The following is a 15,808-nucleotide window of genomic DNA, read 5'->3' on the forward strand; positions in this document are numbered from 1 at the left end:
TGCTTTGTGATTTACTTTGTTTGTTATCAGGTCTGGGCTATGTATAGGAAGCTGAGGGAGATGGCCACTATCTCCGACCTATACAAGAAGGAGTTGGATGTCGCCAAGGAGGCTTATGACAAGATACTTGTTGTTCAAGAGGTGGAACGAGATGAAGTGTTTGGGCTGAGGTCGCAGGTCGGGGATCTTGCTGGAAAGGTGGCTTTGTTGCAACCATCTATTGATGCTTCAAGGGTGGAGGTGCAGCATTGGATCAGTGAGTACAAGAACGCACAAGTCATTGCTGAATGAGCTCAAAATGAATATAAAGACCTGGTCAACTTGGTAGAGAGCGGTGATGCTTACGTGCTGGTGGATGATTTCCTAGATCTCCAGATTAAGTATAAAACCCTTAAGAGGTCGGTTGAAAGTGGGGTTGCTGGCAATGGGCGTGAAAGAAATCGCATTGCGGATGCTAGTAGGCGACGACACCGCCAAGTGACCAAGGTGTCGCTCCAGCTACTTTTCCCGCTGAAGGTGTTGCCATAGAGGTGATAAATACGAGTGGTGATCTGGCTAGCAGTACAATATTGCTGCTACAAAGGACTGCCAACTGGATCCCTTGAATGTGGAGCAACTTTCCCGTGTTGATTGATCTTGATTTTCTTGTTTTGTTTTGCCGTTTGGTTGAAGATTCTTTGAACAAAGTTTAAATACTTCTCTTGTTTGATACTGATAATTGATATTTTTGGTGATGGGGGTGCTGAGGTTGTTTTCTTAGGATAACCTGGGGGCCTCTAGCATCTAACAAAATTGTGTAAGAAGTAAAATATTTAAATTACTTACTTGTTCTGCATTGATATTGTCTTTGAATTTTGCATGAATGTGATTTCTTTCATTGCTGTTTGATTTGTTGTATGACGACCTGTGCTGCATAGTAGTAGTCTTGATGACCTGTTGGACTATGGTAGATCATCTAATGTTCGAAGGTCGTAATTATTTGGTTCACGACCTGATTAGATTAGATGTCACCTAGGTCTCCTTTTGTGTGTTGATTGGGTCGTTCCTTTTAGGGGAACTCCTATTGACTGATAACTAGCCGTTGATTGATAGTTGTAGTTGAATCAAGCTTAACCCTTTTGAAAGGTCTTAAGTTGGCTTTGGGTCCTTTTGGAGGTCCCATATGTTTGTATTTGACTGATAATTGTGTGGAATTTACAGTTGAATCATGTTTAACCCTGACGTTGGTGTTAAGTTGATTTAGGGTCCTTTTGGGGGACCTTGGGTTGGATCTGATTGGTAATTAACCACTGTGTGGTAATTGTAGTTGAGTCGTTCTTAACTCCGTCTTTGGTGTACGACCTGACATTGTGATGTCCCAGATTGGGTAGCTTAGTGTAAGATGCGTGGTACTCATATAATGCAAAGATGACATTTGTACGCGAAATGTTGATGAAAATTTATTCATATTGACTTATACATCTGGAGAAAGCTTGTTGATAAAATCGCTTGAGGAGAGCTGTATTCCAAGGTCGGGGAAGCATATCACCGAGCTGAGTTTTGATCCAGTATGCTCCATTTCCAACGACTTTGTCAACAATGTAGGGGGCCTTCTCATGTTGGGTCCAGCTTGGCTGGAGCTAGTGTCTTTTTGAGAACTAGGTCTCTAGCTTGGAAAGACCTTGGGATGACCTTCTTGTTGTAAGATCGTCGGATTGTTTGGTGGTACCGAGCTAGGGATATTGCAGCTGTTTCCCTTCGCTCTTCTAAGAGATCGACCTCTTTTGCCAAGATGTTGTCATTTTCTCCTGATTCGATGATGTCAGAACGTGTGGTTGTGATTGTGAGTTCTGATGGTATGACTGCTTCTGTTTCGAAGCAAAGTGTGGAAGGAGACTCATTGGTACTAGCTCTAACTGTTGTTATGTATGCTCATAGAATGTTCTCGAGTTGTTCCAACCATTGGCTTTTCTTGCTCTCCAACTTCTTTTAGAGATTTTCTTTGATTGATTTGTTGGTAGCCTCTGCTTGGTCATTGCTTTGTGCATATCTAGGTGTAGAAAATGTTTGAATGATGCGCCATTTTTGTAGAAATGCCTTAACTTATGAGCCAGGAAATTGAGTTCCGTTGTCCATGACAAGAGTGTGGGGCAGACCAAATCTTGTGATAATATTGGTCCATATGAAATTGATGACGTGGACTTCTTTGACTTGGACTAGTGGGATTGCTTCAACCTATTTGGTAAAGTAATTTGTGGCTGCTAGGACGTATATGAGTCCTATTTTCTTTCATGGGATGAAGGGTCCCATGATGACTAGCCCCCACATATGAAAGGGCCATGGGCTGGCTATGTTGATTAACTCTTGTGTTGGGCTTAGATGGTTGTGTCCAAATATTTGACATTGGTGGCATTTGAGAACATATGTCTTTGCCTTGATGTGCATGTCTGACCAATAATACCCTTAGGCGATTGCTTTGTGAGCTAGAGATCTTGCTCCTACATGGTTACCACATTCGCCTTTGTGAATCTCGTCAAAGATGAGTTGGCCTTCGCATGGAGTTATGCACCTTAGATAGGGTTCCTGCGGATTTACGAAATAATTGTCCGTTGATTACGTTGTATCTGGGAGCTCGGAATTTTATGGCACAAGCGTTCTTTGCTTCTGCTGGGAGCTCCCCATGTAGGATAAATTGCAGAAATGGGCCTATCCAAGATTTAGTGATCTCTTTTTCGGATGAGGGCTGAAAGTCTGTGAGGCTGTTGACACTTTCTTGCTGGTAGGCGGGTCTTTTCAAGATGTTAATGTAGAATGTGCTTGGACATGTTTCTTGTGTCTTCGAGACTAAAAAAGACAGGCTGTCTGCATGTCTGTTATCCTCTCGAGGAATGTGTTTCAAGGAGAATGTTTTGAACGAGCTGATGATGTCATTGACGACCTGAGCATATTTGGCCAGGTTTGCTCCGTTTGTTACATACTCTTTGGTGATCTGCTTGACGATTAACTGTGAGTCACTGTGAACTTTAAGTTTCTGGACTTGTAGCTGTTGTGCCATGCGGAAGCCTGTGATTAATGCTTCATATTCCGTTTCGTTGTTGGATGTTGCGAAGTCGATCTTGATTAACTTTTGTAGCTGTGTTCCTTCTGGTAAAGTTAACACAGCCCCCAGTCCACTACCGCTATTGTTGCATGCGTCATCTACGAAGAGGTGCCATGTGTCTGGGGTGGTTGGTTGATGAAATGAAGTAATTGGCTCGGGTTCCCAGTTGATGTCTTTGACGGGAAAGTCTGCCAAGAAATCAGTAACGACCTGACCTTTGCGAGACGTTATGGGAACGAAGTCGATGTGATGCTCTCCGAGTTCTTCAGCCCATTTCCCCATGCGGGTTGTTTTGTTGCTATAACTCAAGACCTGTTTGATGGGTACATCTGAGTACAGCAAAGACAGGTTGTGAACCTGTTTGATGTTGTGAGCCTGGAAGTAAGGTCGGAACTTTTGCTGAGTACAGCAAAGACAGGTTCATTTTCTCCATCGGAGAGTAATGCTTTTCTGAATCTGCCAACATCTTGCTGGCTGGTGAAGTAGACTGGCTTTACAATTCCTTCATGTCCGCGAAAGAGAACTGAGCTGATAGCAAAGTCGGTAGTTGCAAGGTAAAGCCCCAGTGTCTTTCCTTCAGTTGGTTTGGACAGGATGGGCGGAGTTGACATGTAAGCTTTTAGGTTGTTGAAAGCTTTGTGGCATTCGTCTGTCCATGTGAATATTGCGCCCTTCTTCAATATTTGTAGGAATGGTCTGCACTTGTCAGATGTACGTGAGATGAATTTGTTGATAGTTGAAACCATGCCAGATTACTTGTAGATTTGTTGCTTGGAAGTTGGTTCTAGCATTTCAAGGAGAGCTCATATCTGTTCTGGGGTTGCTTTGATGCACCTTTGTGAAACGAGGTATCCTAGGAATTTTCCTGAAGCTACCCCAAATACACATTTTGCTAGGTTGAGCTTCATTTTGTTTTGGTGCAGTCTTTCAAAGGCTTCTTATAGGTGAGAAATGTGATCTTTAGCCTTTTTGCTTTTGACTACCATGTCGTCTATGTAGACTTCTATAGTGTCACCCTGCAAGTCTTTGAACATTTTGTGACCAGTCTTTGGTAGGTCGCGTCTGCGTTCTTTAAGCTGAACGGTAGGACCTTGTAGCAGAACGTTCTTTGTTCGGTTATGAAGGACGTCTTTTCCTGGTCTTCCTTTGCAAGTGGTATTTGATTGTATCCGTTGTATACGTCCATGAACGATAGGAGTTTGTGGCCGTAAGTTTGATCTACCAGTATGTCAATTCTTGGTAAGGGGAAGCTATCCTTGGGGCAATGCTTGTTGACGTTGGTGAAATCTATGCAGAGTCGTACCTGACTGTTCTTCTTGGGAACGACTACGATGTTAGCTAGTGAGGTCGAGTATTCGACTTCTCTGATGAATCCAACATTTTTGAGCTTTTCTATCTCTTCATTGATGGCTTTTTGAAATTTGAGTGCAAGCTTCCTATGTCGTTGTTTGATAGGCTTTACATTTGGATTGACATTTAATTTGTGGCAAGCGACCTGAGGGTTGATTCCTGGCATATCGATATACGACCAAGCAAAAACATCTTTATTGAAAGATAGAAATTTGACAAGTTGCTCCTTGAGCTTGGGGTCTAAATCAGCCCCTACATAAACAAACTTTGGGTCATCATCTATGCCCAGATTGACTTTTTCTCCTGGTTCTATTTGTGTTTGTTTCCCTTTGAGCTTGTCTGCTGCTGCTGTTGGAGGGCTGGAAGCTTGAGGATCTTGCTTCTTTGGGACATCTTTGCTTTCGACGACCTGAGCCTTGGACGTGGTTGTTGTGCTGACATGATTGTATCGGTGAGCTTCTAGTTGGTTGCTTCTGAGCTCCATGATGCATCGGGGTCCAGGGAACCGCAGGACTTGGTGTAGGGTTGATGGAATTGCTTGGACCTTGTAAATCCATCGGTGTCCTAAAATGATAGTGTAGGATGACTTGACACCGATCACACTAAAGCGTGTTGAAGTTTTGACCATGTCCTCTTTTTCTCCGATGGAGACTGGTAGGATGATGTCTCCAATGGCGTCTGTGTGGTCTCTGTTGAACTCATAGAGTGGTGCATTTGATTCTATCATCACCGAGTCTAGCAAGTGCATGTCCTTGTATGTTTGATACAAAAGTATGTCGCAAGAGCTGCCTAGATCGATGAGGACTCTTTTGACTGTCCAGCCGTTGATTTTGACGTGCACTACAAAGGCATCATTGTGGGCTAGGCACACTTTATATAGATCTTCCTCGGTGAATGAAATTGTTGTTGTTGTTTGAGGGTTGGTAGGATTGATCACCTCAGCTTTGTGGGAGAGGTGGTAGATTTCTTGAAGCACTACTACCCGTCTGCGCTTTAAAAGCGACTTGAGGTTTCGTCGTTGGAGGTATCTGTAATCATGTTGATTACCTTTTCCTCATCGTGGTCGGAGGAGTGATGTTTCCTGTTGTACCTTGACCAACCTGGATCGTCAGGTGATATATGCTTGTTTACTACTACTTAGAGGTTTGAACTCTCTAAATTGATGCAAAAGCACTCAAAGTTCCTTACTCACGATCTTCGTTTCGTAGAGTTGGAATAAGGATTCAATCTAACCTAAAGTTTTAGAACAACTACAAATTGGATGTTACAATAAAGGGAACTAAGGAGTAAGGTTATAATATTGATGCTAGGTTTTCCTTCCTACACAAACATTAAGAAAGACATTAAAGTTTGAAAACATGCACTTAATACCAAAATAGAGATTTGAAAGAAAAGGTGGAGAGTTAATCCTACTAATGTGAAACTATCATTAGTTGTTGATTTGAAAAAGGTTATTTGATCCTTCCTAGACTCATAGACAAGCCCCTAATGGAAGAAAAGATTTGATCCCTAGCATGTATGGCTCACTTAAGAGCTCACACATGCTAGCAAGTGGAACTAAGCAATGACTTATCTCTAAGCTCATTGCTTTGATTCCTAACTAGACACTACACCAACTATCATTTTGGGATAGGGTGTAGAGCTAGTTGTTCTTCCTAACAACCTACCAAACCAACAAAAATTGATTTACCCTCACATGAGTTGGATTAACTCCCTAAAAGGGAAGTTAGCTCATGATCCTTGGGACAAGGATTTATAAACTAAAAAAAAACAAAAGAGAGAGAGAGAGAGGAGAAAGCTAAACAATCAAACTCACTTCTATTTATTTTCTAGAAGAAAACAAGTGTTTCCTCCATTAAAACTATTACAAGCTTTTCTTATAAAAACTAAAAACTAACCTATCATTTTTTTCACTAAGGAACTAAAATAATGCCATGTAAGGAAAATAAGTCAAGGGAGTAAATGGAGTGTCCCCCACCCTTGTCTAATTTCTTCTCCATTTGAGAGAAATCTCATTTCCTCCCACGTGAATCATCAAACCACATTAATTCATTTTTATCCACCACATTTAAACAAAGTGACACCTTGCCTTTTTTTTCACTATTAACACCTAATCTAATTTATTACATGCAATGTGTCAACTTTGCACCAATAATTTGTTATTTTTGTCTTGACATGCTCCATGATTGATGACTCATCCAATCTTGTGGCCCCAAGATAGTGGGTCCATATGCGATCGATGGCGGTCCGGTATTTTTGGGCGAGTTTTACAACTTTCCGCCTATCGTAGAGTTCATCGTCCCGATTGTGCGAGCAACTCTCTTGTCGATTCGAGTCCTGGTTCGAGAGGTAGGAGCTTTGGAAGTTTGATGCTTACGTATGGATTTGGAAGAATTCATATATACGCCCGTTCCTCGTGCTTTATCGCAGGTTTAACCAATATTTCCATGTTTACTGCAAATACCTGCAAAAGTATGAAAACATATTTATTTCATGATTATTAAACACATAATTAACCAAATTTATATGTCTCAATGGGGTTTCATAATACACTTTTGGGTGCTTATCACACTACCCCCAAACAGCACTTTGTTTGTCCTCAAGCAAAGAAGAGACACTAAAATAGATAAGTGGCCAAAAATGTGTAGTCCTAAACTAATTCTCCTTTCGCAGAGTGCGGTTGCATTGACCATATGCAACAAGGCCTTAAACCACTAGGAATTCCCTAGTGGATGAGTTATAGCCTCGTGAGAGTTTTCCAGAAAAGATACTCACAAACTTCATTTATACTACAACGACTTCGATGATGTAAACTTCGTTTCCTAAATTAATCTAAGATATCCATACATCTCCTTAGCGAGGGAGCGAGGATTGATTTCTTTGAAACTCAAGTTAATATGTATTCAATAATTAAAACATCTACATATGATTATTCATGCGGTGAACTTTTCATTGAAATATACTAGCGGGGTTGTTTTCGGATCCTTTGGAGAGCGCACCTAAATGGGTTCTCACGGGTATGTGTCGAAACACAATTCCACTCAAAATTTTACCACTCGAGGTTTTGTTAACTCCGATTAATGCAGTGGGCACGCGTTTCCTCACATCTCAATGACCGGTCGAGGAGCCGATGTCGATCAATCACGTCTACTACTTATTATCACAACACCCTACTCCTAATTGAGCTAGAGGTCTTTATTAGGTATTGTGGGGCTTAGATGATAGTGTACAAGAAAATGGAAATGGATAATCAAAATTTACAAGTATGAGAGACTAGGGTCTTCATATATTTACACTAGAGAAATCCTTGTTTCCTTTCCTTCTTCTAACTAAGTTTTTCCAATCTTGTTCTTAAGCCTCTGGATACTGATGATTTTATATATATATATATATATATATATATATATATATATATATATATATATATATATATGGCTTAAGAACAACATTCTATTTTTCTTTCCCGAAGCAAGTAACTGACTTATATTTAGGACAAGTCTTTCTCTTTATTTTTCCACATTTCATCTTATTTCTCATACTCACTATACCAAAACAGGACATTCTTAACGGTCAGAAACCGTTACTAAAAATATTTCTAACGGTTTTTTTGCGTCATAGTTTTGGCGTTTCTAATTCGTTATTAATATTCGTAACGGTTTAAAACCGTTACAAAATTATTTATTGTAACGGTTTTTTCCGTAACTAAAAATATTTGATAACGGTTTTCTTTGCTTAATTGTGTTACCCTTTTCTAAGAATAGTAACGGTTTTATAGAGTTAGTAACGCTTTTTGACCGTTACTCTTTTCTAACAACAGTAATTGTTTTATAGAATTAGTAACGCTTTTTTGTGTTACTGATTTATAGAATTTGTAACGTTTTGGTAACGGTTTTGTTGCTTCGTAAGTGTTACTTATTACAAAACTTAGTTACGGTTTTCCACCGTTACAAAACTATTTCATATATAAAAAAAATAATTTTCCCCAAAAAAAGGTAAAACCACCATTTTTGGGAAACTATTAAACCTGCATAAAGATGCCCCTACTTATTAGGTATTCTACAATCGTCCATAACATAAACAAGAAAATACATCCAATCACATAATCTTTTATTAAAAAACATTACCAAAACGCGTCTTTTCATAAATAGGACTTGCCAATTAATTAAATACACATTGTTTTCCAAATCAATGGGACTTGTCCTTAAACTCAAGCTCTCACTTCATTTGTACAGAACTCCCACCTTCAATAGTTGGAAGCATCAGGGGATGACTTTGGGATGGTATCATCAGAAAAGTCCCTTTCATCGTATACAACAATAGAAATAAATAAAAGAGAGTTAGGCAGTAGAAAACAAATATGTATAGATATATACTTATATCTTATTCTTAAGTAGTAGCTCCTTATACTCAAACTACATAATTAAAAAAAAAATAGTATGGTAGCAGACTAGTAGCATAGAAGCATAGTATAGACACGAAAGTTTATGTACCGTCCCAAAACCCTATAACCTTGTCAGACACCTTGACGAAAGACATAAAAATTTCGGCAGAATCTCCTCTGTATATTCAACATTTCATAGACATAAATTCTGTCATAACCTGACAATCAAATAATATACTTTCATAACATATATTAAAACCTCAGACCTCAGTCGTAAACCAAACTACTCAAATATATATTGATTCGTAGAACCAGCTACTTAACCATCTCGACCAATGCCAGTTAAGTCAAATAGCCAATCCTCGAATCAAAAAGACACTATAAATTATATACCAAAATTAAAATGAAAACAACATATACATCACTTCCACTTATATCAATGTTATACACCTCTATTAGTTCCAACCATAGATACCACACTTAGAATATATATACACCATACATTCACACTACTCATATGTAAGGACTCATCTTCCAAAACAAAACTCATGAATATTCCAGCATCTGCATACACTTGTGACATATGAAACGAAAGAAACCCACATGAGGACCTTACTTTTCATTAACTGCTAGGTCTCCTGTTGCTGCTCTCCATCTACGTTCTAATACATCACCAAACAGAGATGTATCCCTTCAAATATACAATGAGGCCCTTGAATAGATCTATTCTTGGACCAAAGTGAATAAAAGAAAAAGATACAAAAACAAACATTGTATAATATTACCAGATACAAACCTCCTGTACTCGAAAATGAAAAGAAATTTCGCACAAGGGGCTAAAGGCTTGCCAGAATTTATCCCTAACAGGTATTTCAATAGCTAGGTTAAGAAAATTCAAGTTCAAAACTCAAAAACACAATGCTAATTTGCTAATAAAGATTGAGAAACCCCCATTGAAAGAACATCACTATATCTGTAACTATCACTATTTGTAGGATCAACAACCTACTTGTCCTAAAAACTGATTATGTCTCTGCTGGAACTAAAACATTTCTATATATTATTATAGTTGGTGAGAAGAAGAAGATAACTCATTAAATCTACCACCACAGCCCATCCAATCTTGTTAAGCACCACCAAATAAAGATAAGCCAACCAAATGATATGGATGAGCTTGAACAGCCATGTAAAAGCAATAAGAATAATATTTACCTTTATCTGAAAGTGCCGCCAAAGAAGCCAATTGACTACAAGCTGTGACCTGCATGTTACAAGCACCCCACATTAAGGTTATTATGTTACTAGTCAAATGCTACACAAGCTTCTAAAAAGTCTAGAAGGTAGGAAAAATAACAAAAATGGATGTAAACTATAAACTTGATTACAAATGGATGTATGTATTCACCTCTGCTGAAAGCAAGTTATTGCAAGATAGCTTACACTGCTTCTCCTCACAGGAAGCTTCCTCTAAAGCTTTTCATTAGACCATACATTTTTTATCTCTTGCCCATAGCCTAAGAGTGGTCAGAGGCTCAGAGCCTATAGCTAATATAATGAGCTCGTGAGAAATTATCACATTACCTATAAAATAGAGTCCATTCAGGACAAACATCGTATATTTTATAACCCTATTTCAAATAAGTAAATAGAATTCAATTCACACAAAAGAGATATTACTTGAAAAGAAACACAAACTTGGAGTCTTGGACTAGTGTTTAAATTATTGCTTTCAGTTGTTATCAAAGGGTCGATCAATGGTGTGAGATCTTTATCACTAACAAGAGTACACATCATTGATCTAACATTGCCATTGTTAGTACACTAATAATTGTATGAGACCACAAATCTGAACAGAGTGACTCCAAGTAATGCCTCATAATTCTGTAGTTCACACGGTTATAGCATCAAGCAATGGTGGCTAATAAGCCATAGCAGATTACATAACTATGTGTCTACGACTCTATGCCCATATCTAAAGGTAAGGTAGATAATGTTTGCTGCCTATTTCAGGAGGTAGAATCATTTTATCACTGTTTCCGCGTCAAGTTTGCAACCATGTTAATCAAAGATCAACAAGAAAAATCTATTAGGAATACACACTAAAACTAACAACAAAATTCTAAAATCCACCGTTTTCATACCTTTTTCCCTCAAACCAAGAGATTGAAACAAGATCTGCGAAGGGTGAAAAAATAGTAAAAATTAAAACTTTTGAACAACGACATAATTTTTATGAAACAATTTAAAATATTCAGCGAATATTAAGAGATAGCCAACACACTTGTGTTCAAATACCCGTTAGCAAAATTAATTGACCCAATCAGAAATGTTGAGCGTACCATTGACAAAACCCTACCTCGTTCTAAAACAAAAATTTGAAATCCAATTAAACCCAACACCAATAATGACAACAAGTAAAGAAAAGAATTGAAATATCTTTACTAATAACTAAAAAACCAAAGAGGAAGAAGCAAAAATCTAAAATCTAAAATTTCCAAACCCTAAAAAGAGAAGGAGAAGAAGACAAAAAACTTACCTTCAATTCTTTTTAGATCAGGTAGTCTAGGTTTGAGGTATCCACATCTCGGCCCTCTGAAAGTGAGAAAGTGAGAAAGATGAGTACGACATCCTTTGGTTTTGGACTGTCTTTTATTTTTCTAATTTGTTTTTTCCTAGGTTACATTGACACGGGCATGCGTGTCGGTGTCCGACACGGATACAGGGTGTCTGATACGGCGAGCAGTTGAAGATCGACACGGGGACACGGATAGGAATAATTAATTAATTTTTTAATAATTATAAATTTATTAAATTAGATGGTAAATCAGAAATTCGAGGTAAATTAAATACAATATGTGTCCGTGTGTGTCCGACACGGATCTGGGACACGATGGATACATGATCCCATAATGATATTTTCAAAATATGGCGTGTCCATGTAACCTAGGGTTTTTCTAACGGTATCAATGTGTTAGCTCACCATGACAAATTAATTTTGATAATTATTCGAAATTAAGTAATGGAAAATTTTACATAGTTACGCTTTCTAAACGTTAATAAGTGCGTCACGGTGAAAAAATGTTACTAAGTGAAAAAGGAGTGCGTTACTAAATCACCTTTTTGGTGGTGTTATCTTTTTGGTTTGACATATATTAAGGACTGAAACTAAACCTTTCCGTTCTAAAGCATTTCACCTTCCAAAGTCTTTTTGTAATTTACAGTTTGAGCCAATAACAAAGCCAAAGTATATATGGTGCAATATAAGAACTAACAAAGGTTTATAAGAACAAAACCAAAGTTGCCTCTTGCAATTGCATACTTGCATTGGGTATTGCCAATAGCATAATACATGATAAAGGTTTATCTCTTCATGGACAAATCTTTGCCATTCTTGGATTACTTCAAACAAGATAAGTGCAGCAAGAGCATTATGATTTTGCAACTACACAACTTAATCTGCTACATAATTAGCCATATGTGCAACTCACGAGAAGTTATAATGTATAAGACTAAAATGCACTTACCATTCATTGTCACTTGAATCGCCTAGCTAGCAATATATATATCAGCTAGCTAGCAATATATATATATATCAGCAGAAATATTGAGCAAAGGAATAAATAATACCTCTTCTTTGAGTCTGACATTTTCAATCCGAAGATGTTGTTCATCGAATGACATTTCTCCTAGAATTGCCAGACCTCCACAGTTTGGACAGGATATGCTCCTCAACGCGGCTTGTAGCTTGAAACCCTCATTTTTTAGGTTCTCATATTCGGCTTTGAGTATCACATAATCCCTTCTGTCTTGTTGTGCCTAAACATACAACATAACAAGATAGAATGTTGTGAAATTTAAAATAGAAGCGAAGCTTATGTTGTGTTATCGCATTAAGTAAGGTTAAATAGGAAGAAGCACGAGAATTGGTCATTAATGAGTATCAACCACTTTACCAAAAAAAAAATGAGTATCAACCAAATAGTTGCTTGCCTGTCAAGTATAAATCCAAGAACGGTAGATTGCAATGATGCAAAGAAACAAATCAAAGTGTTCAGTGACAGATTGGCTGGATAATCCTTGCAGATTAGTGCCTGTGGATGTGCGTGAACAAAAGAAAGAATAAAAGAAGTATTTATCAATCAAACAACAATTCTGATGAATGTAAATTAAAACTGATGTACTTCAATAGGGATCATCCAGATCAGACCTGAAGAATAAACCATGCACTCCACGCAGCATTGCTAGCCAAAACAAGAGCTGACCCCTTGATCCAATCATTTTCATGGTGCCTTGACCCGAGGGCCGAGTGAACCTTTTGTATTGTGGATGTTGATCAATGACCTCTGGTTAAAGTCTCTGAGTAGGTAATCTCCTTTCCAAAATGTAAATATTAGTGCTCCTCCAACACAAACAAGAGCACCTATAATCTTTGCTTGACCTTTAATACTCCGAAGCATAACTTTCTCCATCCTGAATGAGAAGAAAGAAAAAAACATATCCGTCAGCATTTTGTAGTAGGTACAGGTATCGTGGATTTCTGGGGAAAGGTGGAAGACTGGAAGTACTACTTATGCTTTATGTTTTTGTATGTATCGACTACCACCGGCACGATAAGCTATTAAAGAAGTAAAATGATAATGATGGACTATTACCCGAGTGAAACCGCGATTAAGAATGTGAGACTAGGAGTTACATTAATCAAGGCAGTTGCAACAGTTGGAGAAGTGTACTTTAGTCCAGCATAGTAAAGATTCAGATTGAGAGTGCGCGCTACCGAGTGATGCAAGAACAAAGATCTTCATTATAGTTGTAAATGGAAGTGGAGGGCGTGTTTTCCTGCAGTGCATTATCATTTTATAAGAAAATGCAAAAGAACATGCGATCCTTGATGTCAATTAAAAGTTTAAAACCATTAGCACAACACTCCTCGAGCTCTGAAGAAGTTATGGAATCATTTCTGTTGTGTTCTTAACCATTTGAAAAGTGCTTGTGTTGTACAGCTGCTGCTGCTGATGTTAGTTAGCTGATCGATCTATTCTTAATTTCAAGGTACTATTTCAAAATTTATTGAAGAATTTGCAGCTTTGGATTTTCAGGGTATTTGAACATTGAGTCCCTAAGCAAGGTAGATTATAAAGCACTTTGAGTGGAAAGCAAAAGTACTTACCTCTCAAATGCATAGGCCAAAGGGCCTAATACAAGCAAAGCAATTAGGTGCCGATAAACTATAAAAACTTGTTGATTCATTCCCTTCTCTAGAGATATCTTAGCCAGAATACTGGAACCGCCATAAGATAGCTGTACCACGACCATGGCCACATACGAAGCACAAGTCCTAGTAGTTACCATCTCTTAATCATGCAAGGACAAAGACGAATACTGTGTATGTAACAAGCTAAACACCTTTCTATATATATATATATGGTGATTGAATTGAACACCCTTGCACACTGCATACTCCACTTGTTCTTATGTTGTGTGCTTGACTCCTTAACCATAGTCATTGAGTGGGATTCAGAATCAGTGAAGCAATACAGCAGCGAACCTGGGCCTCTTTCTTTTTATACGGATTTTGCACAGTAAATGGATATGATGATTACCAGTTTTTTCTTGGTGGAAGCAGTGGGAAAATTGTTCAAACTAAAGACTATTGGAATATTCGTTCCTTATGGATAAATAGGTATGCTCCACTGCACATTATTTGAGCACTAGCCATTAAATTATACATATACCATCAAACTGTCTCTAACATGGAACTTGATTCACGATGAACTCACAGCAGTACTAATGAGATCACTAAAGGAACTATTCTTCTTTCATTGGCCCAAGACTCTTTTTGATGCATACAACATACATTCAAATGCGAGAAAAGCATAAAATAAGACCTACATTATAACTAGATTAAAAATTCAGAAAACAATAATTACTTGAGACTTACATTATTAGATTTAGAAACCGGATACACCAAATAAAATGCAAAACTAAGCACCAGTAAACATGAAAATTTTAAACTTATCGCAATTCAAAGCTAAAATTGCATCCAATCAAGAGCTTATTACTGATATATATGGAATGTACGTGGCTCTACAACCCACCATCAAATGTATGAGTCTCACTCGTATTTGGCACAAGCACATTAACTTTACACTCAATACTAGTACTAGTAGTAGTAGCAGAAGAGTAAAAATAAACCAACAAACTGAAATTTACACTCAATACTAGTACTAGTAGTTGTAGCTGAAGAAAAAAAATAAACCAACAAACTGAAACTGAAACAGAAAACTAACAACACCCAAAAACAATTATTTTTTATGCCTAATTCTTATGCAAAAGAAAAAATCATAAGCCCTAAAATCATCCCCTTTGCAGACAAGAACAATCATACTACAAGATAGTAGTTTCGCTCGAAGAACACACACAAATGAAAATAAAAATCGTACCTTTTGCAACAATTCAAACCGAACTTGGACTGAAACAAACCGAGCAAATCCCTAGATCATAATGGATTAAAAAGCGAGAGAGAGAAGTTAATTAGTGCTACTGAAGAATTACCAAACCCTACATAATTGAAAGGAAGAGGAAGGGGAAGGCGTACTTACAAGCGGCGGCAGCAAACAGCTCAAAAATAAAACAGATTTGAGAGAGATTTAAAGAAATTTGAGAGATTTAGTTGCGAGAGATCGAAACAGATTTGTGAGAGAGAATCGATTAAAGATATATATATTTTTCATAGTTAAAGAGTGCAAATACGTGAAACTTCAAGAGAGCGCGAGTTTTTAGTATACTTAATTCCCAAATTTCTATTTTTTTTTTATTTTTTTTGTGTTTTTTTAGTGTTCACGGTTTGAAAACGCATATGTTCCGTAAGAAAATTCCAAAAAAACATTAGCAATTAATTTAATTTTAATAGAAAATCATTGTAACAGTTACTCGTAATTGCTAACGGTATTAAAGTGAGAGGAACTCTCTTACGCTTAAAAACTGTTACTAATGAAAAA

At 37.6% G+C, this 15,808-nt stretch overlaps 1 protein-coding gene across 24 annotated transcripts; it reads right to left on the bottom strand.

The window, feature by feature from the left end:
- Positions 1-8,515: 8,515 nt before the first annotated feature.
- On the bottom strand, positions 8,516-15,586 carry LOC147486565 (uncharacterized). Of its 24 annotated transcripts, none has more exons than XR_015202480.1 (11): positions 13,978-14,453; positions 13,463-13,646; positions 13,018-13,280; positions 12,801-12,901; positions 12,438-12,626; positions 11,347-11,402; positions 10,952-10,985; positions 10,216-10,391; positions 10,023-10,071; positions 9,427-9,472; positions 8,516-8,727 (listed from the first exon to the last, which is right to left on the bottom strand). XR_015202480.1 is itself a non-coding variant. In XM_086573180.1 (11 exons), the coding sequence occupies exons 5-10, from the start codon at positions 12,479-12,481 to the stop codon at positions 9,440-9,442; spliced, it is 297 nt and encodes a 98-aa protein (XP_086429306.1). In that variant the 5' UTR covers positions 12,482-12,626; positions 12,801-12,901; positions 13,018-13,280; positions 13,463-13,646; positions 13,978-14,453; the 3' UTR covers positions 8,516-8,727; positions 9,427-9,439. The 24 variants fall into 24 exon arrangements, 9 of the variants coding, with proteins under 9 accessions (XP_086429306.1, XP_086429303.1, XP_086429302.1 ...); XR_015202479.1 differs by having other exon boundaries at positions 9,427-9,501; XR_015202469.1 differs by lacking the exon at positions 10,216-10,391 and adding an exon at positions 11,092-11,172 and having other exon boundaries at positions 9,427-9,501.
- Positions 15,587-15,808: the final 222 nt, after the last annotated feature.

The sequence above is a fragment of the Coptis chinensis genome, chromosome 7, assembly GCF_015680905.1.
Source record: "Coptis chinensis isolate HL-2020 chromosome 7, ASM1568090v1, whole genome shotgun sequence".
In the NCBI taxonomy this organism is placed as follows: domain Eukaryota; kingdom Viridiplantae; phylum Streptophyta; class Magnoliopsida; order Ranunculales; family Ranunculaceae; genus Coptis; species Coptis chinensis.

What these genes read in the sequence shown, in the direction of transcription:
- LOC147486565 (XM_086573177.1), bottom strand. Translation starts at nt 12,481, where the DNA reads ATGAACAACATCTTCGGATTGAAAATGTCAGACTCAAAGAAGAG. An exon ending in TGATCTAAAAAGAATTGAAG is followed by an intron (nt 11,173 to 11,346) that starts GTAAGTTTTTTG and finishes TTTTTGTTTTAG; the next exon opens with AACGAGGTAGGGTTTTGTCA. An exon ending in TAACGGGTATTTGAACACAA is followed by an intron (nt 10,986 to 11,091) that starts GTGTGTTGGCTA and finishes CACCCTTCGCAG; the next exon opens with ATCTTGTTTCAATCTCTTGG.